The 26,924-nt window shown below is 40.7% G+C and overlaps 1 protein-coding gene across 1 annotated transcript in view; it reads right to left on the bottom strand.

The window, feature by feature from the left end:
* lmo1 (LIM domain only 1) overlaps positions 1-24,817 on the bottom strand; it is a 67,137-nt gene extending 42,320 nt beyond the window's left edge. The window contains exon 1 of the mRNA XM_063012640.1: positions 24,277-24,817. Coding sequence (XP_062868710.1) covers positions 24,277-24,298 — 22 coding nt within the window. The 5' untranslated portion in view covers positions 24,299-24,817. The remainder of the gene's footprint in view (positions 1-24,276) is intronic.
* Between the last annotated feature and the right edge of the window lie 2,107 nt (positions 24,818-26,924).

Raw genomic sequence — 26,924 nt, 5'->3', positions numbered from 1 at the left:
AAATTAAAACACACTGATCTACTTGAACTTTTAGCAAAGTGTCTATAATTGGAAGATATGGATGTCAATCAAACACAATAGACAATTAGAATTGATGCAGTGTTTGGTTGAGATTTTCCGTTAACGTTCTGTCACGTTTTTAGATTATTAAACCCTGCTGGATATTGACGAGGACATCTGTGGCTACACGGGAAACGGTGTAGTTTGTTTTATTTCATAACACTAATGGATTAATCGTTGAGGATGTAAGAGTTCTCCAAGCCGGGACAAGATAGATACATTTGTTTATTTTTTATTATTTAAGATTTTATTGTTTATAAATAATATTTTTTATTATATATTTTTTTCACTGCCTCTTCAAGGTGTAAACTTGAGAGTTAACAGACCTAGAATTTTATATTGAAATAAAGTTGCCGCTCAGGTGGCGCAGCAGTAAAAACACACGCTGGAACCAAAGCTGGGATCTCGAATACATCGTATCGAATCTCAGCTCTGCCTGCCGGCTAAAACTGAACGGCCACATGAACAACGATTGGCCTGTTGTTCAGATATGGGCGGGACTAAGCCGGATGGGGTCATTCTCCCATGACTGGTGCAATTACGACCTCTGCTGGCTGATTGATGGCGCCTGCACAGAGATGAGAAAAGAGTGCTCTCAGGGTGTGTCTCTCCGTACACAGTGCTGAGCTGCACTGCACTCGTCAAAGTGGAGGACTGTGGAGGAAACTGGAGCACCCGGAGTAAACCCACACAGACACGGGGAAAACATGCAAACTCCACACAGAAAGGACCCAGATCGACCTACCTGGGTATCGAAGTCAGGACCTTCTTGCTGTAAGTCGACAGTCTACCCACTTAGCCACCGTGTCGCCTGAAGCGCATTTTGAAAAATGATGAGGCCAACCTTTTTAAAAAGTAGATTGCAATGACCCGCCGACTGCAAATAGTAGATCTCAAGCTACGAAAGTGTGGGCACCCCTGGTGTAGAATACAGCAGGATTTTATTTGGGACATGCAATTCCAGTCATTTACCAGCAGATGCCACAATACATTTGTATGGCTCATAATTGGTCTGAGGCCATGCAAAAAAATTAAATAAAATAAAATAATAAAATAATAATAACAAATAAATAAATAATAATAATAATTAAATAATAAATAATAATAAAAATATTAAAATAAATAAATACAATTTGTTACAGACAACATGGACATATTTTATATTCCTCTATTTAAAAAAAAAAAAAATAAAAAAAAAGGCATTACAGTTTTTTAAAATGTTAAGGTGCTCATTGTTGTTCTTACCTGAGCCAGTATTGTACAATTCAAGTAATACTAATTTGTGCTTATTAAGCTCTACCTCCTGTCTTTGTTAATTAGCTGCTATCTGTGACAAGAAGGTCCTGGGTTCGATCCCCAGACGGGGTGGTCCCGGTCCTTTCTGTGTGGAGTTTGCATGTTCTCCCCGTGTCCGCGTGGGTTTACTCCGGGTGCTCCGGTTTCCTACCAGTCTAAAAACATGCAGTCAAGTTAATTGGAGACACTGAATTGCCCTATAGGTGAATGGGTGTGTGTGTGTGTGTCTGCCCTGCCATGGACTGGCGCCCCGTCCAGAGTGTTACTGTGTGCCTTGCGCCCATTGAAAAGCTGGGATAGGCTCCAGCACCCCCCTACGACCCCGGTTTCCTCCCACAGTCCAAAGACACGCATGTGAGGTGAATTGGAGACACTAAATTGTCCATGACTGTGTTCGATATAACCTTGGGAACTGATGAATCTTGTGTAATGAGTAACTACCGTTCCTGTCATGAATGTAACCAAAGTGTAAAATATGATGTTAAAATCCTAATAAACAAACAAACAGCTGCTGTGTTCTGTGTGAATCCGTTTCAGTTTCGCTGTTCTCAACTTCGACCCCCATTATTTGTTTCAGAAGAGCATGTGTGCTGTGCAGTGGGGTGTGTGTGTCTATCCCTCTCTCTACAGTGGTGCAAAGATCTCTCCGAGCGAATGGACACACCATCAGAGGTTATTGATGTAGCAGAAGAACTCAAGAGTTAAATGGAATGGCCACTCCATTATCGGCTCCAACAGTGCACGGGAGACCGTTACGTTTTAAGTGTGACAAGAAAGGGGGGGGAAGAGCAGCGGCTCGCGAAAAAGGGGGTTGGATGGAGTGTTATTGCAGCCCGCGCTCGGGTTCCAGTTTCAATTAAAACGAGGCCAAGTGGCCGGTGTGCGTGGATCGCAGCTGCCACTCACTAATGGATCGCGCCGAAAGGGTGCAGAAAACACCCTTCGCCTTTAAGGAAACACACAACCCTGCAGTCACCGCTTTTAATGAGTAATTCAAGATTTGATTTCTTGAAGGTCGACCAGTGATAGATTGGCAAGCTGGTACAGTAGACCCTTGACTTACAACTTTAATTAGTTCTTAAAACAAAATGTTCGTTAGTTAAACCTATTTTACCTGTAAGAAATCATGTAAATAAAATTAATCTGTGCCAGACCTCCCAAACCACCCCTTACCTAACCTTTCTAATGTCTTAAATGGTCTTTTTTGTTATAAATACAATTATATTTTCCCTTAATCTTAGATTATTGAATAGACATTACTGTAATAAACAATAATAAACAACAATACACAGTAGTACTGTACTGTACATAAACACATCACATCAGTGCAGTACGTGTGCTGTACCATACACCATAATATATTTCCTTCTTCTTTTTTTTTTTATAAAATGTATCTACCAGAAACAATAACTCTCATATTTCTCTATTATTTCCTTCTTTATTTCAATAATGTTGTATTTTGTAGGTGTAATTGCACGAAAGAAAGAATACTTTACTTTACGGTTTCCTTCTTCTCTCTCACTCACTGTCCCCTCTGTCTGATACAGTGACAGCTACTGGCAAGAGTAATTATACAACAACGAATAGTAATAGATTTGTTCATTTTCTCACCACTGCGCTTCCTCTGCACCTTCTTTGAGGCCATTTTAATATTGAATTTTACAAAATATAAAGAAAACACATTTTTTTTAAAAACATCCGCTGTCCGAATGTTCGCTCTCTATATATACACTGCCTGGCCAAAAAAAAAGATTTAACTAAGCAAATAGGTAAGAGCCTCCCATTAGATAATTACTGCATGGGTGATTATGTTTCAGCTGGCAACAAGTTATTTAACCCTAACTGATGCAGTGAGTAGCTTCTCATTTGTTAAACAACCATGTCGAAAGACACATCCTGTGGTCGTAGAAAAGATGTTAATCTGTTTCAGAAGCATGCATCAAGCAGAGAAAACATCTAAGGAGAATGCTGAAACTACTAAAATCGAGTTAAGAACTGTCCAACGCATTATTAAAAAGTGGAAGGACAGAGGAGAAACATCATCTTCGAGGAAGGAATGTGGTCGGAAAAAAATCTTGAATGATCGTGATCGGCGATCACTTAAACGTTTGGTGAAATCAAATGGTAGAAAAACTACAGTAGAAGTCAGGGATATGTTTAATAGTGAAAGTAAGAGCATTTCCACACACACAATGTGAAGGGAACTCAAGGGATTGAGACTAAACAGCTGTGTAGCCTTAAAAAAACCACTTGTCAGTGAGGCTAACTGGCAAAAACGGCTTCAATTTGCTAGGGAGCATAAAGATTGGACTCTGGAGCAATGGAAGAAGGTCATGTGGTCTGATGAGTCCTGATTTACCCTGTTCCAGAGCGATGGGCGCATCAGGGTAAGAAGAGAGGCAGCTGAAGTGATGCACCCATCATGCCTAGTGCCTACAGTACAAGTCAGTGGGGGCAGTGCTATGATCTGGGGTTGCTGCAGTTGGTCAGGTCTAGGTTCAGCAACGTTATGTGCTCAAAGAATGAGGTCAGCTGACGACCTGAATATACTGAACCACCAGGTTATTCCATCAATGGATTTTTTCTTCCCTGATGGCACGGGCATATTCCAAGATGACAATGCCAGGATTCATCGAGCTCAAATTGTGAAAGAGTGGTTCAGGGAGCACGAGACATCATTTTCACCCATGGATTGGCCATCACAGAGTCCAGACCTGAACCCCACTGAGAATCTTTGGGATGTGCTGGAGAAGACTTTGCGCAGTGGTCCAAATCTCCCATCATCAATACAAGATCTTGGGGAAAAATTAATGCAACTCTGGACAGAAATAAATGTTGTGACATTGCAGAAGCTTGTGGAAACGATGCCACAGCGAATGCGTGTCGTAATCAAAGCTAAAGGCGGTCCAACCAAATATTAGTGTGTGACCTTTTTTTTGGCCAGGCAGTGTATATATAGAGAGAGACGGTCTGAGTTAACTTGTTCGTGACGTCACGTGTTTCGCGAATTTCGGTTCGTAATCCGAAATTTGTTCGTACGTCAAGTTGAAAAAGATCGTTCGTAACCCGAAATGTCCATATGGTAAATCGTTCGTAACCCAGGGGTCCACTGTATCTCATTAAATGGACTACTAATTTCCAAGCTGTTTTTGCTTGCAAATTTTGTTTTTCTCCTTTTGTTTCCCCTTTTTTCTCTCAGTGTGTGTACCTGTGTGTTCTCCAAAATACAACTGAAAGATTTTAATATTCTTTAGATAAAAATGGTCATACAGGAATTTTTCTCAGCCTCTTTCCACTATGTTCATTACATGGAGGTGAGTTATTAGATGGTTATTGCATACATTTTCAGGTTTATTGAGTTGGGACAAGTTTTTATTAAGCTGTCCAAGTGAGAGAAAAAATACTTACATTGGCATTATGCGGACTAAAGTTGCCTACATAAACACGGCCCATATTAGTTTTTAGTCTCATGTAAGTAATATCACTGACATTATTATATACTGTAGTGTTATGTTTGAATGCAATGCAAAAAAGTACGGTAACACGAGGATATAGGAAAGGTACGGCATGGTGGCTCAGTGGGTAGCACTGTCAAACAAACACAAACACATGCAAGTGAAGTGAATCGTTTGTTTGTTTGTTTATTAGGATTTTAACGTCATGTTTTTACACTTTGGTTACATTCATGACGGGAACGGTAGTTACTCATTACACAAGGTTCATTAGTTCGGCCGCTCAGGTGGCGCAGCGTTAAAAACACACGCTGGAACCAGAGCTGGGATCTTGAATACATCGTATCGAATATCGTCTCTGCTTGCCGGCTAAGGCTGAGCGGCCACATGAACAACGATTGGCCTGTTGTTCAGATATGGGCAAGACTAAGCCGGAGAGGGTCTCTCTCATAACTAATGCAATTACGCCCTCTGCTGGCTGATTGATGGCGCCTGCACAGAGATGAGAAAAGAGTGCTCTCAGGGTGTGTCTCTCCGTACACAGTGCTGAGCTGCACTGCACTCGTCAAAGTGTAGGTGATAAGATGCATACGGCATGCTGCCCACGTGTTTGAGGAGAACGAAGCTAACCCATGCCCCCTCAATCAGAGCAGGGATCAGCATTGGTGGAGAGGAAGCATTATGCAATCGGGCAATAGGATGCGCTAAAAAAAGTGAGAAAAGGGGGAGAAAATGCATAAAAATTTTTAAAAAATAAATAAATATATATATATATATATATACAGTATATATATATATATATATATATATATATATATATATATATATATATATAAAGGTTCATTAGTTATGTCAAACACAGTCGTGGACAATTTAGTGTCTCCAATTCACCTCACTTGCACGTCTTTGGACTGTGGGAGGAAACCGGAGCTCCTAGAGGAAACCCACGCAAACACGGGGAGAACATGCAAACTACACACAGAAAGGACCCGGACCGCCACACCTGGGGATCGAACCCAGGACCTTCCTTGCTGTGAGGTGACAATGTTACCCACTTAGCCCCCGTGCCGCCCTGAAATTATGTGAATTAGACACAAAATTGTCCATGACTGTTTGACATTAATGACTTGAACTGATGAATCTTGTGTAACCAGTAATTGCAAGTCCTGTCATGAATGTAACCAAAGTGTGTAAAACATGACGTTGGCACCCAGGTGGCGCAGTGGGATATTCCACTAGCACACCAGCGCCGAGATTCTGAACTCATCGCTTCGAAACCCGGCGTTGCCATGGGTCGGCTGGGTGCCATCCGGCAGGCATAATTGGCAGTGCCTGCAACAGATACAAATCGGCCAGCGTACGGCTAGGACGGGACGACCGGACTATGTGTGGGTGGGATCTTCATACGCTGTGTAAGGACCCTGATTGGCAGAAGAGACGCCTGTGCAGAATGCAGAAGCGAGAAGAGGTGGGCTGTGCATGTGTCGGAAGAGGCGTGTACAGCGACGTGCTCTCCTTGGATGCAATCGGGTATCCCTCAGCAGCGGAAGACAAATTGCCTGCGCTAAAGACGTTAAAATGCTAATAAATAAACGCACCAGCACAAATACACACATTTACACATACACCCCAAGACAGACTTTCTGAAGGTCTGGCATACATACATAAACACAATTTTTGAAATACAGAGGCGAGGTCATATATTTACAGTGGCGTGTTTTCAGGGTCACTGCATATGAAGGCTACAATCTGCAGGAACATTAAAGCACTTTCAGAAATGTTTGACTAGTTTCCTGCCTCCTGCAATGCTAATTTGAAATCGCATCTTGAGCAGAAAAGCATTACCTGTTTCATAATTCAGTCGCACTACCCTGGCTCCACTAATCCCTAACAGCCCTTCTGGAAAACACAAATCAGCACACAAGAGTACATACACTGGATCAGCCGTAACATTAAAACCACGTCCTTGTTTCTACACTCACGGTCCATTTTATCAGCTCCACTTACCATATAGAAGCACTTTCTGATTGTAGTCCATCTGTTTCTCTCATACATTAACCTCCTTTTACCGTGTTCTTCAATGGTCAGGACCACCACAGAGCAGGTATTATTTGGGTGGTGGATCATTCTCAGCACTGCAGTGACACTGACATGGTGGTGGTGTGTTAGTGTGTGTTGTGCTGGTATGAGTGGATCAGACACAGCAGCGCTGCTGGCGTTTTTAAACACCGTGTCCACTCACTGTCCACTCTATTAGCCACTCCTACCTAGTTGGTTCACCTTGTAGATGTAAAGTCAGAGACGATCGCTCATCTATTACTGCTGTTTGAGTTGGTCATCTTCTAGACCTTCATCAGTGGTCACAGGACGCTGCCCACAGGGCGCTGTTGGCTGGATATTTTTGGTTGGTGGACTATTCAGTCCAGCAGTGACAGTGAGGTGTTTAAAAACTTCATCAGCGTGGCTGTGTCTGATCCACTCATACCAGCACAACACACACTAACACACCACCACCATGTCAGTGTCACTGCAGTGCTGAGAATGATCCACCACCTTAATAATACCAGCTCTGTGGTGACCATTGAAGAACAGGGTGAAAGCAGGCTAAAAAGGTATGTAGAGGAATAGATGGACTACAGTCAGTAATTGTAGAACTAAAGTGCTTCTATATGGTAAGTGGAGCTGATAAAATGGACAGTGAGTGTAGGAACTAGGAGGTGGTTTGGCTGATCGGTGTATATAAACAAACAACCTCAGGTGACATTGAATAATTACTATTTTAGGGGCAGTAGTAGCCTAGTGGTTAAGGAACTGGACTAGTAATCAAAAGGTCACCGGTTCAAGCCCCACCACTGCCAGATTGCCACAGTTGGGCCCTTAAGCAAGGTCCTTAGCCTACAATTGGTTTATGAGCAGTGAGAATATACTGCCACAGTACTGTATGTCTGTGGAACTGGACTAGTAATCGAAAGGTCACCAGTTAAACCCCCACCACTGCCATATTGCCACTGCTGGGCCCTTTAGCAAGGCCCTTAGCCTACAATTGATTAAGGACCTTGACAATATACTGCCACAGTACTGTAAGTCACTTCATAAGCATCTGCTAAATGCCGAAAATGTAAATGTAAAAAATGTAAAATGTAAACAAGTACACATTTGCATACACAGCCTTCAACAGTACAAAGCTATCTTGAGCCAGAAAGCAACACAAGTCAATACGTACCAGGGGAGCATTTCAGGTGAGATTATATACAGTCGTTTAGCTAACCGGCATAATAGCTGATGAGTCTAAGAACATGGAAACTCAAACATAAACAGACACGGCCATGACTATAGTGGTATTCAATTTCCACATTAATGATTTATAAGAGCAATCACTCACTAATAAACACTGAGCAGGAAACAGCCCTTCTTTTATGTATCCAACTACCTTTAAAGGCCACTTTATACCATATTTTCACTGCAACTGGTCAGAGCTCTTTGATATTTATTGGCATGTGTCAAAACAGCAGCTAATGTTTGCTTTTTAAAGGCAACTGTACTGGTAAATGAACTGTGATCATACCCCGAGCTGCACTTTTCAACTTCATTAGAGCCAAAAGCCGGTATCAGTGTAGGTATCATTAGGACGTCTTTTATCAAGTTACAGAATGTGATAAGGTTAATGAGGACTGAGGAAAGTTGTACTTTCATGCTCAGAGGATGCTGTGGACAAGGACAAACCCTGCATGCAAACTGAAAGGCGCGTTTATTTCATTAACATAGCCATCTGTACATCTCTGCTCTGTCATTTAGAAAAACGACAACAAAATAGAACCCCAAATTTGACTTTTTAACCCTCCTGTTATGTTTACGGGTCAAATTGACTCATCTTAATGTTTCAAAATCTTAAAAGATATAGTTAAAAGTATTTTTTGCTATGAAACCTCATTAATTTCACTTAATAAGCCAAGCAGAAGGAGTTAATAATGAGATATAAACAATGATTATTGGGATTTTTTGGTTTCTGACACTTTTGGATAATTAAACATTCCCCGGGTCAAACTGACGAGAAACGAACATCATGTTTTCCACTTTGGTTAAATTAATGACAGGACAGGTAGGGTCCGTATGATAACCTAGCAAGCTCTCAACATAGACAGCATTTTACGTCATCCTATACACACTCTAGAAAAGTAAACTGTCTAAATTCTTAGAGGGCGGCACGGTGGCTCGGTGGGTAGCACTGTCGCCTCACAGCAGGAAGGTCCTGGGTTCGATCCCCAGATGGGGCAGTCTGTGTCCTTTCTGTGTGGAGTTTGCATGTTCTCCCAATATACTGCCACAGTACTGTAAGTCTGTGAAACTGGACTAGTAATCGAAAGGTTACCGGTTCAAGCCCCACCACTGCCAGCTGCCACTGTTGGATCCTTAAGCAAGACCCTTAGCCTAGAATTGGTTAGGAGCATTGACAATATACTGCCACAGTACTGTATGTCTGTGGAAGCATGGTGGCTCAGTGGGTAGCACTGTCGCCTCACAGCAAAAAGGTCCTGGGTGCGATCCCCAGGTGGGGGCGGTCCGGGTCCTTTCTGTGTGGAGTTTGCATTCTCCTCGTGTCTGCGTGGGTTTCCTCCAGGAGCTTCGGTGTGTGTTTGTGTGTGTATGCCCTGCGATGGACTAGCGCCCCACCCAGGGTGTTACTGTGTGCCTTGCGCCCATTGAAAAGCTGGGATAGGCTCCGGCAACCCCCCCCGGGGACCGTTATTGGATAATGCCAAGATCACACTACACGACTTTCCAAGTCGTCGGGTCGCTGTACAGTTCACACTACACGACTGGATCTCTGGTAAACGGGAGTCTTTCAAGTCGGTGTGTATTTCACACTACACGACTGATCGGCAATAGGGGGTTTCACAATACATGATCTATCACCAACTGGAAACGCAGGCGAGCTTCTCTGGTCTCCCAAACTACGTTTAGTCACGAAAACAAATGCGAGAAGTGACGAGAGGTTTAATGAAACCATGTCCAAAAATGCACGTCAACAAGAAGCGAGCGATCGAAGTTTGTGCGGTATTATGCAGCGTAAAATCAAGGAGAAAAAATAAATGAATCTGAGTGGATTTGGCAACACAAACAGCATGGATTGTTCTATAGTGAGTTGGAGGTTAATAAGTATTTTTTGCAATGCAGCATTGGTGTTATGTTTTGTAGAGGACGATAATGTCAGAAATACTGTAAAACTTGTGTGTGTGCTGATGTATTCTGATATAAACTATATTATGCCCCTGTCCCACCTTTTTAAACTCCTCCCCTGCGTTTCCCCTGACCCCGTATCTTGCGTTCTCATTGGCTGTTCGACATAGCACTCATTGCCAGTCGGGCAACTCCGATTCAGATATCTGACATGATAGAAATCTCGCTTTGGTCGGCGAGCGCTCGGGTAGTTCACACATAGCGACTGAGCCGAGTTTCAATCAGGGCAGAAATCGTGTAGGTTAAGACGGTGAGGGAGAGTGAGTAAATTCTTAGATACCTTAAAATGCTGCCTACTAAGGTGCCTTATTTTAAAGCTATAAACTGACTGAATAATGAGGGAGCATCCGATGCTTCGTTAGCGGTGAAGGCAATCCCAGCATTCAGTGTGGCACAATTTTTTTTCCACAAAGAAATACAAATATGGCGGGCGAATGCGGTTCTTTTATGTACATAAATTCTCATTGATTTTTAATTTGTATAAAAGTGCACAAGCGTCATTTATTTGCAAATTCGGGCTTGTCAGTGACAATTTAACCATTTTTGGTACAAGGGGGGCGTTAGCTGGCATACTAGTGGGATGTGCCGCCTCAGCACATTTGAATTAATTGTGTTAGCCTCATAAGCAAAAACTGCAGTGACAAAATTGCAGTAATCGCTGTCTAAGTAATGGGTCTAAATAATCTACTTTATTATAAGTTTGATGTGTTATTAGAATCCAATCTACTTAGGCCAGTAGACAGCAAGGCAGCTCACTAGGTTTTCAGACAGACCCGTAATTACAGGTTACACGACTCATCAGTTCAAGTTCGATGTCAGACACTGTAACAGGCAATTTTGTATTTCCAATTCACCCAACATACATATCTTTGGGAGGAAACCCACAGTCTAGGAATGGTCCACCAATCTAACAATTGGTCAGTCTTAGCTTGTTGTAATGGTACGCTGGTCAAGCCACAGTTGGCCCCTGTGCAAGACCCTCAATAGCTTGGATTGTGTTTGGCCACAATTGCAAGTCGCTTGGGATAAAAGTATCTGCTAAATGGCGTATATGTGAATGGGTCCTACGAGGGTCTCTTTCACTGGGGGCTACACTCAGTATACAGTATGTATAACCATAATCTGTTTGGTAGTTACAGATTTTAAAAGATCAACAAATGTACATACAAGACTGGTGTAACTAAAGTGCTTGGTGCATGTACATATACAGTAGACCCTTGACTTTCGAATTTAATTGGTTCCAAAGGGCTGTTCTTAAGTCAAAATGTTCGTTAGTTAAACCTATTTTTCCCATAAGAAATAATATAAATATAATTAACCCATGCCAGACCTCCCAAACCACCCCCTTACCTAACCTTTCTGTCTTAAATGGTCTTTTTTGTTAGAAATACAAGTATATTTCCCTTAAGTCTTAAATTATAGAAAAGATAATACTGTAGTAAACAATACACAGTAGTACTGTACATAAAACACACACCACATTTCAGTACAGTATGTGTGCTTTACTATACACCATAATACATTTCCTTCTTTTTATATAAAATGTATCTACCAGAAACAACAATAACTCTTATTTCTCTATTATTTCCTTCTTTATTTCAGTAATGTTGTATTTTGTAGGTGTAATTGCACGAAAGAAAGAATACTTTACTCAGCGATTTCCTTCTTCTCTCTCACTCACTGTCCCCTCTGTCTGATACACAGTGACAGCTACTGGCAGGAGTAATGATACAACACAACAAATAGTAACAGATTTGTTCATTTTCTCAGCACTGAGCTTCCTCTGCACCTTCTTTAGGGACATTTTAATACTGAATTTTACAAAATATAAAGAAAACACCGGAAAAACACCATCCGCTGTCCGAATGTTCGCTCACTGTATAAATGTAGAGAGAGACGGTTGGAGTCAACTTGTTTGATTTTGTCCTCTTGTGACTGGGGGGTGGATGGAGGTCTTAAGATCTGCTTCTAACAATATAGACTACAATTCCCATGCTTCCACAGACTGTCATGTGATTATCACATGTCCCCGGTCAGCCAATCCTGATCGCGCTCATCGGTTCCGGAGTTTTGATTCATTTCAGCTGTGTTCGATTCAGTGAATTAATTAAACTGTTCTGTTCGTGTGTCTCGTTTTGCCGATCGTGTTTGCGGTTCTTATTACTGAATCTAACCGTTACCGTTTATGACACTTGTTGTTTTCCGTTTCCTTGATATTCCACGAGCATCTGCTCAGTTTCTGCCTCTTGACATGTTGATATTTTAATTAAAATATAAAGTATGTAAACAATTGTGATTGTCACATTTCTAACATCGGGTGAAAACGTTCATTCGAATGAACCGAATTAATCGTGAAAATCGCCCAGCCCTACCACTTAGCCACTGTGCCACCCATTTGAAAAAGGTACAAACATTCAAGAGCTTGAGAGAAGTGGGAAAAGTGGAAGAAGCAGACAGGTGCAAGGAACTGAGGTCAGAGCTTTGTGCAGGCCACTGGATTTTCTTTAAACCGAGCTTTTCTTCATGTCTTTATAGACTTTGTTTTGTGCACAGGGGCACAGCCATACGGTCATGCTAGAACAGGAAAGAGGCTTCCCTTAACTGTTCCAGCAAAGTTGTATATTTTATACTTGTTGGCAATTGTTGTGGCTGTGTGTGTGTGTGTGTGTATACAGTGAAGCCCGAAATTATTCATACCCCTGGCAAATTTTGACTTAGTTACTTTTATTCAACCAGCAATTTTTTTTTTTGACCAGAAATGACACAGGTGTCTTCCAGAAGATAATAAGACGATGTACAAGAGGCATCATTATGGAAAAAAATATTTCCCAGCTTTTATTTACATTTGAACAAAAAGTGGCATGTCAAATTATTCATACCCTTTGCAAACTGTCACAGTCTATGGGAAAATCCAAAGTTCTATACCATTCCAAATAGTCCAAGCTGTTCTAAAGCATCCTAATTACCCTGATTCATTGGGAACAGCTGTTTTAATCAACTCAACAGGTGAAAAACAGCAACTCTCTGCAGTTGGTTTGTGGACAGTCATGGCTAAGACAAAGGAGCTCACTAAGGACCTGTGGCTGTGCATTGTGGCAGCTCACAAGTCAGGAAAGGGCTATAAGGCCATATCTAAATGTTTTCAAGTTCCAGTGGCTACAGTGCAAAGTATTATTAAAAAATACAAGACATTCCGCACTGTGGAAAATCTCAGAGGACGTGGTCGGAAGCCAAAAGTGACACCTGTGCTGGCCAGGAGGATAGTGAGAGAGGTGAAAAAGAATCCAAGGATCACCACCAAGGCCATCCTGGTGAATCTGGGCTCTGCTGGTGGCAACGTCTCAAGGCAGACAGTCCAACGGACACTGCACACTGCTGGGTTCCACGGACGCAGACCAAGGAGGACGCCACTTCTCCAGAAAAGGCACACAAAAGCTCGCTTGGCCTTTGCAAATGCTCATCTGGACAAAGAAGAAGACTTCTGGTCTTCTGTTTTATGGTCAGATGAAACAAAAATTGAATTGTTTGGCCACAATGATGTATCCTTCATTTGGTGTAAAAAAGGAGAAGCCTTCAACCCTAAGAACACCATCCCCACTGTCAAACATGGTGGTGGGAACCTAATGATTTGGGGGTGTTTTTCAGCCAATGGACCAGGGAACCTAATCACAGTAAACGGCATCATGAAAAAAGAGCAATACATCAAGATTCTCAACAACAACATCAGGCAGTCTGCAGAGAAACTTGGCCTTGGGCACCAGTGGACATTTCAGCACGACAACGACCCAAAACACACAGCAAAAGTGGTGAAGAAATGGTTAGCGGACAAAAACATTAACATTTTGCAGTGGCCCAGCCAGAGTCCTGACTTGAATTCAATTGAGAATCTGTGGAGGGAGCTAAAGATCAGGGTGATGGCAAGGAGACCCTCCAACCTGAAAGAGTTGGAGCTCATCGCTAAAGATGAATGGGCAAAAATACCAGTGGAGACATGCAAAAAGCTGGTCAGCAATTATAGGAAGCGTTTGATTGCTGTAATAGCCAATAAAGGCTTTTCTATTAATTATTGAGAAGGGTATGAATAATTTTGGACATGCCACTTTTTGTTCAAATGTAAATAAAAGCTGAGAAATATTTTTTTCCATAATGATGCCTCTTGTACATCGTCTTATTATCTTCTGGGAGACGCCTGTGTCATTTCCGGTCCAAAAAAAAAATTGCTGGTTGAATAAAAGTAACTTTAAGTCAAAATTTGCCAGGGGTATGAATAATTTCGGGCTTCACTGTATATATATATATATATATATATATATATATATATATATATATATATATATATATTACACTTTAATCCACAACCCCTATATGATATGGCTTTGTTTCATGGTGTAGCATTTATATATATATATACATATATATATATATACACACACACACACACACACACGCTACACTATTATGAAACAAAGCTATGTCATCATGAAAGTGTTGTGGGTTGAAGGCAGCTGGCAGCTGGCTCAAAATACAGAATAAAAAGCTGTATGCAAAGTACAGTGGGAAGGAAAGTGTGTTACTCAATACTATATTATCACTTATAATAGGGCTGGCTCGATACCACTTTATGTCTGATACCGATACCAATACTGCAAATTGAGTATCTGCCGATACCGATACCAATCTGATACCGTCATTTCTCCTCTCAAACAACTAAGCAGTAATAATACATGTCTCAATGCACCATGGTTAAACTAGCTATCTAAATAACAATGCTCAGACTGTGAAACAAGCATTCTAATAGAATAAATACAGAACCTACAACATCACACTTATGCACAACTGCTGTTTTTATTTTCACTTTTACACACAGAAGATTTAGCAGCATTTTTGGCTTGTTTAACAAAAGTGTCTACAATTGGAAGATGTGGATGTCAATCAAACACAATGGACCAATTAGAATTGACGCAGAGTTGAGATTTTTCGTTAAAATTGTCACGTTTTTAGATTATTAAAAACCAAAAAGTACTTATTACAAAACCCTGCTGGATTTTAAAGAGGTCATCTGTGGCTAAACGGGAAACGGTGTAGTTTGTTTTATTTCATAACACTAATGGATTAATGGTTGAGGATGTGAGAGATCTCCAAGCCGGGACAAGATAGGTTCTTTATCTCAGGTGAGCAATTGATCATTTATAAAGTGATTTTTATTGTGTTTAAACAGTGTTTTTAGATGTGGCAGTAGAAGATGATTTTTTAAAATGCTAAAAGTTTAAGTAGATCAGTGTGTTTTAATTTGTGAATGGCTATTGCAGATGAGTTGTAGATCAGTGGCACATGTTAATGATGTCATCAAGCGTGAGTGGCAATAAACGGCGCTCTGTTGGAACGTATCTTCGTGTGTTATTTGTTTTACACACAAACAATGGCCTTATTTACATTAAGTGTAATTTACATTAACCAACAGTATCGGATTACACGTTGTTTTCCTTCCGATATCCGATCCAGTGATTTGAACCAATAACAGACCCAATTTCACAGACCATGTGCCACATTCCACGACAGTCATTAAATTGGACTCATAAATTAAATGATAGAATAAATGAAACCTACAATACACAGCACAGCCTACCGTAGTGGCTGAATGTAAAACTATAAACCTAAAACATCCGGTACGAAGCTCTGTCTCGAATATGGAAATACTTGACCGTGTTATGACCCCCCCCCTTCCTGCATCCACAAAATTGGGTGGGAGTTACTAACTGACTGCAAACTAAATTGCCGTAGGATTGCTAGGACCTCCTCATAGTGCAAATTAACCAGTAAACGTTACACACTTAAACGCTATGCGAATCACTAAACACAAACCTTAAAGTTAGAATTTCACAGCACATTGCATATTACTCAGGAAAAGGCTCATTTCACGGTCCGTGAGGTGATTTTCAAGGCCGTGAGTTAGGAAGGGCCTTAGCTATAATACTTATAATAGGACAGAATTGGGGACTGGTTTGCCTCTTAAAACAGAAGCTTGTAAAAGAACACAGTGATGGACTGGAGGACATAGAAATCACATATTTTAGGGGCAGGTAATAAATATATATACTGAACAAACAAATATAAAAGTGGAAGTGGGAACTGTGATGAAATTGAGCCAAGTGTGATGACCTGCTACACGAGCAGCGGAGTGACACATTCACTCACACACACACAATAGACGGAGTTCACGAGGCGACTCAACCTTGCAGTGAGAAGTGCCAGCGAGAGCCGCCGCAACAAGGCGGCTCAGGGGAATAACATGCGATCTAAAGCACAAAGGAAAGTAAATTAAAAACCAGCTACTGTAAAATCATCAATATGTAGCTGTACACCCCTCATGTAGCACAGCGTATGTACTATTACTTGGAGCAAATCCGCTGGGAAGGGTCATCCTCAGTATTCCCTGCTTTTACAGCTGCATATCTTAAACACATATAATCCAAATGCTACGCTGTGTCTGTTACTTTGTGCCATTTTCTGTTTAACATAGGGCTGGGCGGTATATCGCAAACATCGATATATCCGATATATTTTACACGATGTTGAAAATGACCATATTCGATATATCGAGTATCCCTAGGATATACAGGTTACCATTTAAGAACATTTAAAACTACACAAAAGCACTGTTCAGCACGCTTTCTTTCGCGCATGAGCGGGTGGGCGTGTGCACACACACACATGCAAACTGAATCACTGTCCGAAACGACTCTTTTCAAACGAATTATTCATTGGAATCGAATCAGACTGCTGTGCTCTTATTTATGGTAAAGATTCATTCGTGATGCTCACTCTATATTAACTCCATGAATCGGTTCATTTGTTGAGATTCAGTCGTGGTCCAGGCCTTGATAAACAGCTGTATAAACCAATCAGAGCTTCCGAATTCAGATTTTGGGCGGAATTTCAATCTCTCTCTTTGGCTGTAGATAGTTAACGAATGACCAGTTTCAGCTTTTAACCGGGAAAGCGAGAGCTAAAATGGTTAGGTTGACAAACACAGTTGGATATAGGTTTATATATTCTGGAAATATTCTGGAAACATACAAGATGGCCTCCAAGAAGAAAAACAAGTAGATTATATCACTAACGGAACAACACACGGATATAGATTTGGCCTTAATTTGAAGAAGAGAAGCTCAGGTAAGCAGCGGCAATGATTGTTTGTTTGTTTGTTTGTTGTTTAACGCCATGTTTACACATTGGTCATTCTCATGGCAAGATAGGTACCTAGATTTTGTACAGGTTATTTATTCATGTTCTTTGTCTAGTGTCCTTTCTGTGTTTAGTTCTAGATGTGCTAGAATAGTTCTAGACAATTTTTAAATAATTGAGTCTTTGTTTTGGTTTTGTTAAAAATTTCAACCATTGTATTTGGTATTGCGAGTCTTTGTCGTTCTGTTATATTTTGTGCACTTTGTCAATAAATGTTCAATGGTTATTTGTGAATTACAGTGGTCACATATCGGTGGGCGTTCTCCCTTCACCAGGTGTGTATGTGTTAGGCGAGAGTGCCCAATACGACCAGAGGCAATGACTTTATGCTGCTGTGTGGTTGATCTGGGTTGCGGTGCTGTTTTTTACCGTGCACTTTCAATGATAGCAAATTATTTTTGCAATGATAGCAAAGCATTATCATATATTAAGCTTTTGCTCATTTATTTGAAGTAAAATGGACAGCATAAATGTAATTGTGAAATTCTGCTGGTTTGTTTGATATAATACAATAATACAAATACAGCCTTGATAATACAAAATACTGTAACACTAATTAGTCAGAATCTATCAGAACTACAATGTGTTGTGTTTTTAATATAACTTGTAAACAAAATAAGCTAAAATACTGGCAGTGGCCTGCCATTGTACTTTAAGTTTACAATACAGTAGACCCTTAAGTTACGAACGGTTTACCATACGAACATTTTGGGTTACGAGCGATCTTTTTCAACTTAACGTACAAACAAATTTCGGATTACGGAACGTCACGAACAAGTTGACTCAGAGCGTCTCTCTCTCTCTCTCTATACATTAACATATACACACATTAACATATATATATATATATATATATATATATATATATATATATATATATATATATATGTATGTATATATACATAACATTTGGACAGCGGACGGTGTTTTTTCAGTGTTTTCTTTATATTTTGTAAAATTCAATATTAAAATGTCCCCAAAAAATGTGCAGAGAAAGCGCAGTGTTGAAAAATTAAAAATTCTATTACATTTGTTGTTGTACAGTATAATTACTCCTGCCAGTAGCTGTCACTGTGTATCAGACAGAGGGGGCAGTGAGTGAGAGAGAAGAAGGATTTCGGCTCAGTAAAGTATTCTTTCTTTAGTGCAATTACACCTACAAAATACAACACTATTGAAATAAAGGAAATAATAGAGAAATATGAGAGTTATTGTTGTTTTTGGTAGATAGATTTTATAAAAAAAGAAGGAAATTTATTATGGTGTATGGTACAGCACACGTACTGTACTGAAATGTGATGTGTTTATGTACAGTACAGTACTACTGTGTATTGTTTATTATTGTTTATTACAGTATTATCTATTCTATCATTTAAGATTAAGGGAAAATATAATTGTATTCACAACAAAAAGACCATTTAAGACATTAGAAAGGTTAGGTAAGGGGGGGGGGGTTGGGAGGTCTGGCACAGATTAATTCTATTTACATTTTTTCTTATGGGAAAAATAGGTTTAACTAATGAACATTTTGACTTGAGAACAGCCCTTTGGAACCAATTAAATTCATAAGTCAAGGGTCTAAAATATATCGTATCGTATATCGCCACTTCTCAAAAGCATATGGAGATAGGAGTTTTTTAGTAATATCGCCCAGCCCTAGTTTAACACAGCACCTGTGTGCATCCATCCTAAGGGCCTCAAGGTAAAAGATAACGCTTTGAGACATTTTAAAAAGAGAGCCTGAAAATGACAATTTATCTCACTGGCAGCATGGTCAAGGATGATACAAAAGGTTTCAAAACATTGCTGATGGGGTGTGTGTCCCTGGAACTTTCCCTATTGCATGCTTGATTTTGGGATTGTGAAGCATTGCACGTCATACCCATATGGACAGAAGTGTGTGCTTTGATGTGTAATCCTCTTGGTTTTAATATTTATTTATTTTATTAAGATTTTTTTTTTTTTCGTTATGCATTTTCTCCCCCTTTTTTTCTCCCTTTTTTTTGCACGTCTAATTGCCCGATTGCGTCATGCTTCCTCTCCACCAATGCCGATCCCTGCTCTGATTGAAAAGAACGAAGCTAACCCACGCCCCCTCCGACACGTGGGCAGCATGCAGAATGCATGTTATCACCTACACTTTGACGAGTGCAGTGCAGCTCAGCATTGTGTACGGAGAGGACACACCCTGAGAGCACTCTTTTCTCATCTCTGTGCAGGCGCCATCAATCAGCCAGCAGAGGTCGTAATTGCACCAGTCATGAGAGAGAGAGACCCCATTCGGCGTAGTCCCGCCCATCTGAACAACAGGCCAATCGTTGTTCATGTGGCCGCTCAGCCTTAGCCGACAGGCAGAGCCGAGATTCGATACGATGTATTCGAGATCCCAGCTCGGGTTCCAGCGTGTTTTTTTTTTTATCGCTGCGCCACCTGAGCGGCATTTTATTAGGATTTTAACGTCATGTTTTACACACTTTGGTTACATTCATGACAGGACAGGTAATTACACAAGATTCATCAGTTCAAGTCATTAATGTCAAACAGTCATTAAAGACTCCAATTCACCTCTATTGCCTGTCTTTGGACTGGGGGAGAAAATCGGAGCTCCCGAAAGAAACCCACGCAGACACAGGGAGAACATGCAAACTCCACACAGAAAGGACCCAAAACTTAGGACCTTCTTGCTGTGAGGCGACAGTGCTACCCACTGAGCCACCGTGCCACCCTCTTGATTTTAATGATGAAGATTTGAAACATGGGATTATATAAAGACTCACTTATTAGAACTAATTTCTCTTCAATGCTTTTTTTTTTATTTCCCTCTATTTTACTCTTTCACTTGCAGTAAAATGACGAGCCGATCTACATCTGAAGTCACCGATGTCAGACAGCACAAGTACGACAGAAATCTGGTGTTCTGAGATAAAGACAGAACCGGTCATGATTTGTCCCCTACACACACATGCACACCCGCAGACACGTTATGCACATCGTTGGAACTCTTTTTTTACGATCATGGAATTGTTACACAGGTATTAAACCTTAAATCCAGGTATAATATTGCACAAGCTTAGGGCGAGGAAAAGCACTGATGTAATTTCAATATCTGAAATTGGCAAGTTTAATTTAGAGGAAAAAAAAACAAGCCAATAATCTCAGAAAATAGAAAATACGGGGAAGGAAATTAGATCACTGAGAAGGAAGGGGGGGACTGAAGGAATGTATAAAAGTCTCCGAGTGGAAATTAGAAATCAACTCGAAGAAAGGGAAAATAACAGAAAAGAAATATTACTGACCACTTCCTAAATCAATATAACACTGCTACAAGACAGAATTACCATGGTAACAAGTAAAGAATGAAGCAATTCTTATTATTTCACAAACAAAATTTGCAGCCTGAAGCCCCAGGTTTTATTACAACTTGCCGACAGATCACAGGCCGATGTATTCATCGAAAACATTGCATTCTGATAATATGCTTTGCGACTGGACGGATCTCCCTAGACAGCCAGCACACGGGGTCATAAATTAAAGGTTTTTTTTTTTTTTTTACTTAATGCCAGGTTCTTAGACAGCCCAGTGGTGCGAGTGATCAGTCCGGGAAATGCCTACAATGAGAAGCCAATTATTCTTACAGATGGAGATAATACCTTAAAGGAAAGAAAATGGCTGAATCTGTGTTTCTTCTGAGAATTAAAACAGTCAATTTAAACCTTTTTGTTCATGAAAAATACAATTAACAAGACTGCAAAGTCCAGGGTTTCTCAGCTGTGGTCCCTGTGGCCCATGTCATGCACAGTTTTAGACTATACTTGCTTCATTCACACCTCATCCAGTTTATCGAAAGCTTAACTGACAAATCCACTGTTTCAGATGTTGTTTGTTTGTTTATTTGTTTATTAGGATTTTAACGTCATGTTTTACACTTTGGTTACATTCATGACAGGAACGGTAGTTACTCATTACACAAGATTCATCAGTTCACAAGGTTATATCGAACACAGTCTTGGACAATTTTGTATCTCCAATTCACCTCACTTGCATGTCTGTGGACTGTGGGAGGAAACCGGAGCACCCGGAGGAAACCCACGCGGACACAGAAAGGACCCGGACCGCCCCACCTGGGGATCAAACCCGGGACCTTCTTGCTGTGAGGCGACAGTGCTACCCACTGAGCCACCGTGCCGCCCCTGTTTCAGATGTAACGGGAACTGGAAAAACTTAACACTTTTTAGGATAATGACCTTCCAGGACTGAAGTTGAGCTACACTGGACTGTCCATTTAGTCATCCCAAAAATTGTAAGAAGCCATACAATTTTCTGTACATTCAAAAAGTACACATCGATAGGAATAATCAAGTGTTAAACACTTTTAATGGAATCAGAAGGAGGCATAAAAGGCTCAAAATGTTATCTGATTTAAATAAAGACTGAATAAATAATACTTCTTAATAAGCAAGTAAGCAAGATGATCATGGCCGAGCAAAGTGTAGAAAACCGTATTCAGCGATTCAGCTCTCCTAATAGAGCGCATTACAAATTCATTGACTTCTGTTTGGGGAAGAAAACCCAGTTTGAGCGTTATCATCTAAATCTGATATCCGTGCTGACAATACACAGAGCGTTAGTGCATCGATCTTGCTTGTGTTTGCTTATACGGAAACATAATGCTGTTTATATGAGTAAACACGGGCATCGTGCTGGTGGAAATGCTGATTATTTCATGCTGACATTCATTCACTCTCTTACGCATACACACAAAAAGCAATACAGACTTATTATGCTGGATTATTGTGTTTGGCCGTGAGTGAGCTGATATTTTAGTATCCAGGTAAACTGAACAGCGGAGGGGAGCGTGTGTGTGTGTGCGTCTATGTGTGCACACACACGTGTGTGTGATACCAGCATGAGCTGCACAAAATGCCAGCGCAGTTGGTCGGCCCCAGCAAGCAAAGGGTGAAGCTTTTAGGCAATGAGCAGCAGGTGATCTAAGCTTTTTTTTTTTCCCTGCAAGTCCTAATGCTCCTAAAAGCCACTCTCTGTGCTCCTGTAATTGGGCATCAGTAGTTAATGTAGTATTGACTGCATTACATGCTCCTGTGCATCCTCTCTCGCTAATGCCATTTGCATCACCTTGTACATTTCCCCGTATTGGTTCGTGGACGGCAGTTAAAAGCAATCCTGAGCCATGAATCATATGGGAAACTTTTAGCAAGACAGCCATCCAGACGAGACAATTTACAGTTGAGTTAATCCGGGTACATTAGCACAACATGTATTCACCAAGACAGGCCAATTTATGCCTCGGTGCCATATCCCTTTATTGGTTTTCAGATGGCCGAGTGAAAAGATGCTCAGCTCAAAGAGATATGAAATATCCATTTTCAAACATAAATAATGGGTCTGAAATGAAGGCCATTACTTTGAGAAAAAAAGGGCCTCTAGCTAGAATGAGAATACGGCATAAGATGACAAGAATAGCCCATTTAGGTCAAAGTGGGCTTATTATAGCCGTTTTGAAAATATATTAACTTACTTTTGATTTTCAAGAGGTTTGTAGGTGTATTACATCTTGTCATTGTCTTAACGTTATGCATTATGATGAACAAAACAATTGTCTGTTTTTGTTTTCACTAGTGGTTTACACTTACTGAACAAAAGTTTCATACATTCTTGATCTGAAATATACCTGGAAGAGGACTGCTGTGATTGTGAAGTGTGTATTGATGCTAAAACAGGGGGTGGTAGCAGCCCCGGTTCTGGACTGCTTTGCTTGGGGGGGCAAAGACACAATTTGGGGGGGCAATGCCCCCCTCAGCCCCGGTTCTGGACTGCTTTGCTTGGGGGGGGCAAAGACACAATTTGGGGGGGCAATGCCCCCCTCAGCCCCCCCCTAGCGCCGGCCCTGGGTGGTAGTGGAATGAGCTCTAATATAATTTATATACAAACCTCTAATTTGATGAATGTGTTGTATATGATTAACGGCATCACTGAGTTTGAACTCAAAAATGAACAGACTAATTAATGTGTGATAGAAAGAATGATAGAAAATGTACCTCTCAATATATATTGCTCTCAATATACCTGGTGAACTCAAGTATAGCTTGAGCATTGTAAACATTGCAAGGCATATTGTTAATAAGACAAGAAGTAAAAGAACTTTGACATACTTATATACTTAGTGTTGAATTCTGAGTGCTTTAGAGGAACAGAAGGTAAAAATTGTACACAATAACAGTGATACAAAGTGTGTTATGTCCTTATTTATTATATACAGTACAACATAAAGTCTAAATGATGAATAAATAATACTTCTGAGCATACTCAGAGTCAGAGTCAGAATCAGAATCAGAAAATGAATCTTTAGGACTGATTTGACTCTGAGGACAGTTTAAACATTTACATATGATATTTACATATGAGATTTTCAGTTCCTATCTGAGCCACTTTAAGCAGTTTTAAGACCCAAATAGTAAATCATGCAACTTTTACATTGAATTAATGTAAAATAAGAGTAAAAAGGTTGTTTTTTGACTACTTTGAACTGCAGTGTGGATGAACAACGATGCTTAGGTTGTTGAAACCAGAACGAATTTGATTAGATAATCGTTTAAACAGTTAGAAAACCGATTCCTGTGTTCGTTTTGACTTGTATGTCATTGTTTATTGTTTATTATAGTATATTTTATGCAATTTAGCTCTTGTGTGGCTCTTTTTGGTAAACGAGTTTTCTAAGGACGTTAGAACAGTTGTCAAACTCGACCGCGTGTTCGTTCCCATCTCACAGGTACAGACTTAACGGGCTACCAATGCGATGAAGTAAGTAGTCGAAATGTCAGACTCGAATTAGTACATTAAAATATGTATTACCCCGAGACTCAAACGGTTAAGTAGGTTACGAGCATCGAGGCTTGTCATAGCGGAGTATTACCAAAGTGTCCGTGAAGGAGAAAATGAAATGAAACGTCAAGCGTTACACACTCACCCTCTTCCTTGTCTAACACCATGGTCCTGAGGAATGAGGAGTCCGGCTCCGGGCGATCCTTTCTCGGCTCCAGCAGGCTTCTCTGCTCGCTCGTGTTGCCTCGGAAAAAAAAACGCTTTTCAACAATGAAAAATGTCCTTGCGCGTTTAACGCGGACTTGTCTGCTGTTTGCGGTGCCGTTTCAGTCACGGAAACCCATGTACAATTGGGCGAAAGCGTTAATGTCAATGTGTCAGTGTGTGTCAGATTCGAACGGTTCGGTTAGGTCGCGTCAGGGTGAACGCATATCCGTGCGGTAAACTGTAAGCGCAGTTAGGGAATCAAATCTCAATCAATTCTGAATCAAACTGAGCCGGGCGGCCGCCTCGACGCTAACGTTCCAACCGAACATACCCGAAGCGACAATAAAACCACCGAACTTTAAACCACCGCCCTTTATTAAAGCACCCGGTTCGTCTCGTAAAGATATTTCGGTGTTAAAGTGGCTCCCTCGCGGCTGTGGAAGTGTAGCAGTGTTGAGGAGAAATCCAGTAGCGGAGCTGACAGCTGCTGTAAGCATGCTGTTCCTGCCGCCGCCGCTCGCTCCCAATTTATGCTCTCGGCTCGCTCGCGCTGCCGAATCAAATGCGCGCGCGCGCTTCCCAGAGAGCCGCGGATTCCCCTGTTAATTAAATCAATTCATTATGCTCAGATCTGATTAGCAGCCCTTCCCCACCTCTTTGAATCAATTATTCAATACACAAACATAATTGCTTGTGCCAGAGGTGTCTAAGTATTAGCTTATTTAACTCCAAGGACACTAATTACCCCTAGGGCAAGGGAACTTTTCTCATTAATTCTGACAAAACACAAAAGCACAGCTAAGGGAAAGTGTGTGCGGTGTGCGCGTGCGTGCCCTGGCCTGACTTGAGTGTTCGACTGAGTGTGGCCACTATTTGTTAGGAGCGTGTGTGTGTGTGTGTGTGTGTGTGTGTGTGTGTGTGTGTGTGTGTGTGTGTGTGTGTGTGTGTGTGTGTGTGTGTGTGTGTGTGTGTGTGTGTGTGTGTGTGTGGAAGGTGAAAATTCTTTCATGAATGAAGGCCATTCAGTACCTCTTTGTATGTACTATTAATTAAAATATCCCACTGCTCCTTGGGCATAGGGCTATATTATAATGGATAAATCCTCATATTTAATTGTCATCATGGCAGTTCTAGTAGATTTGTAAAGTGATCGAGTGAGTAGACAGGCCCACTTTTGCATAGCCAGATAAATAGCAATTTCAGGACCGACAGCACAACAGATGGGCTTTGTTTATGATTAGGTCTGAGATGGGAAACTGCACTCCGGTTCTGTTCATATAATTGCTAGCTGTTATTTATCTTATGAAAGTGTTGCTGCTTTGTGGTGGGTCTTTAAATAATAGTGCTTTCGCTTGCCCCGAGGACACTTTTAACCAATTAAGGCAGAGATCCAACTAAGATTAAGCATTAGAGAAGATTCAGAGGTTACAGAAGTGCTGTTTGACAGCAGAATGCGATCTGCCATATATAATCTGCTATTTACTTTGGATAATCTTAATTGCTGTGTGTATTAGGCCTAGACATAAATATAGTTCAATTAGTCTGCTTTAGTGCGTCTGGTGTGCTTTTCTGTTAGAGACAGGGATGTTGGGTTGCTGTCGTTCTGCCTCTCTTGTCCGATCACTCAGGTTTGATGATGGTGGGCAGGTGGGCGCATTTTAAATTTTTAACTACAGTTTCTGTTGTTTTACCCCGAGGTCCTACTGATGGAAACCTGTTTACCTGCCCGAGGTTAAGGAATGAAGTCGAGACTGCGGTGCCAACAATGCTGCTCCTGCCGGATGTCACGGGACCTGGCGTGTTTGCACCAAGAATGTCAAGAACTCACTACAGACTTTATTACAGACTGCACTGAATAATAACTCTATTATTATTTATTTATTTATTATTGCTAGTTATAACTTTTAGTTCATTTTAATTCTGTTTGTATGATTTGTGTAAATACTATTTATTTGAAGTATCCTCCAGACCACCCAAGAAGGATGGGCCCTGATGAGTCTGGTTCCTCTCAAGGTTTCTTCCTGTAATTTTAAAGGAATTTTTCCTTGCCACTGTCACCCTCGGCTTGCTCAACAGGGGTTTTTGTATCTGTTGGTCCTGGATTTTGTAAAGTTGCTTTGAGACAATGTCTATTGTAAAAATCGCTATATAAATATAGTTGTAAATAAAGTTGACTTGACTTGACTATTACATCTTTCTGTTGTAAATAAACATATAACACAATCTTGTTCTTTTCAGATACATTATACAATTATGATGTCTTTTCATTGTACAATACTTTTAAAATGTGCTCTGTTTTACAATTACCCTGCATCATATCTAAGGATGTAATAGTTTTAGCACAGAAGGACAGACCACTGGTCTTAAAATCAATTGTTAAGTTCTCACCTTGTCACCTGACACATCTGACTTTTCATTTCTGGAGACTGATGGCTTTTGACTGAGGATGTATGTTTGCTGACCTATAAGCTAAAATTAACAACACAATTATTTCAGGTCACATCAAACTGCAAGACAACAAGAAGTGATAAATATACAGTACTGAAATCACATACAGCAATTTAACTATTCATATCAAGATCATTT

Source organism: Trichomycterus rosablanca, chromosome 17 (genome assembly GCF_030014385.1).
Source record: "Trichomycterus rosablanca isolate fTriRos1 chromosome 17, fTriRos1.hap1, whole genome shotgun sequence".
Lineage (NCBI taxonomy): Eukaryota > Metazoa > Chordata > Actinopteri > Siluriformes > Trichomycteridae > Trichomycterus > Trichomycterus rosablanca.
This window is presented reverse-complemented; position numbering and strand designations above follow the sequence as displayed.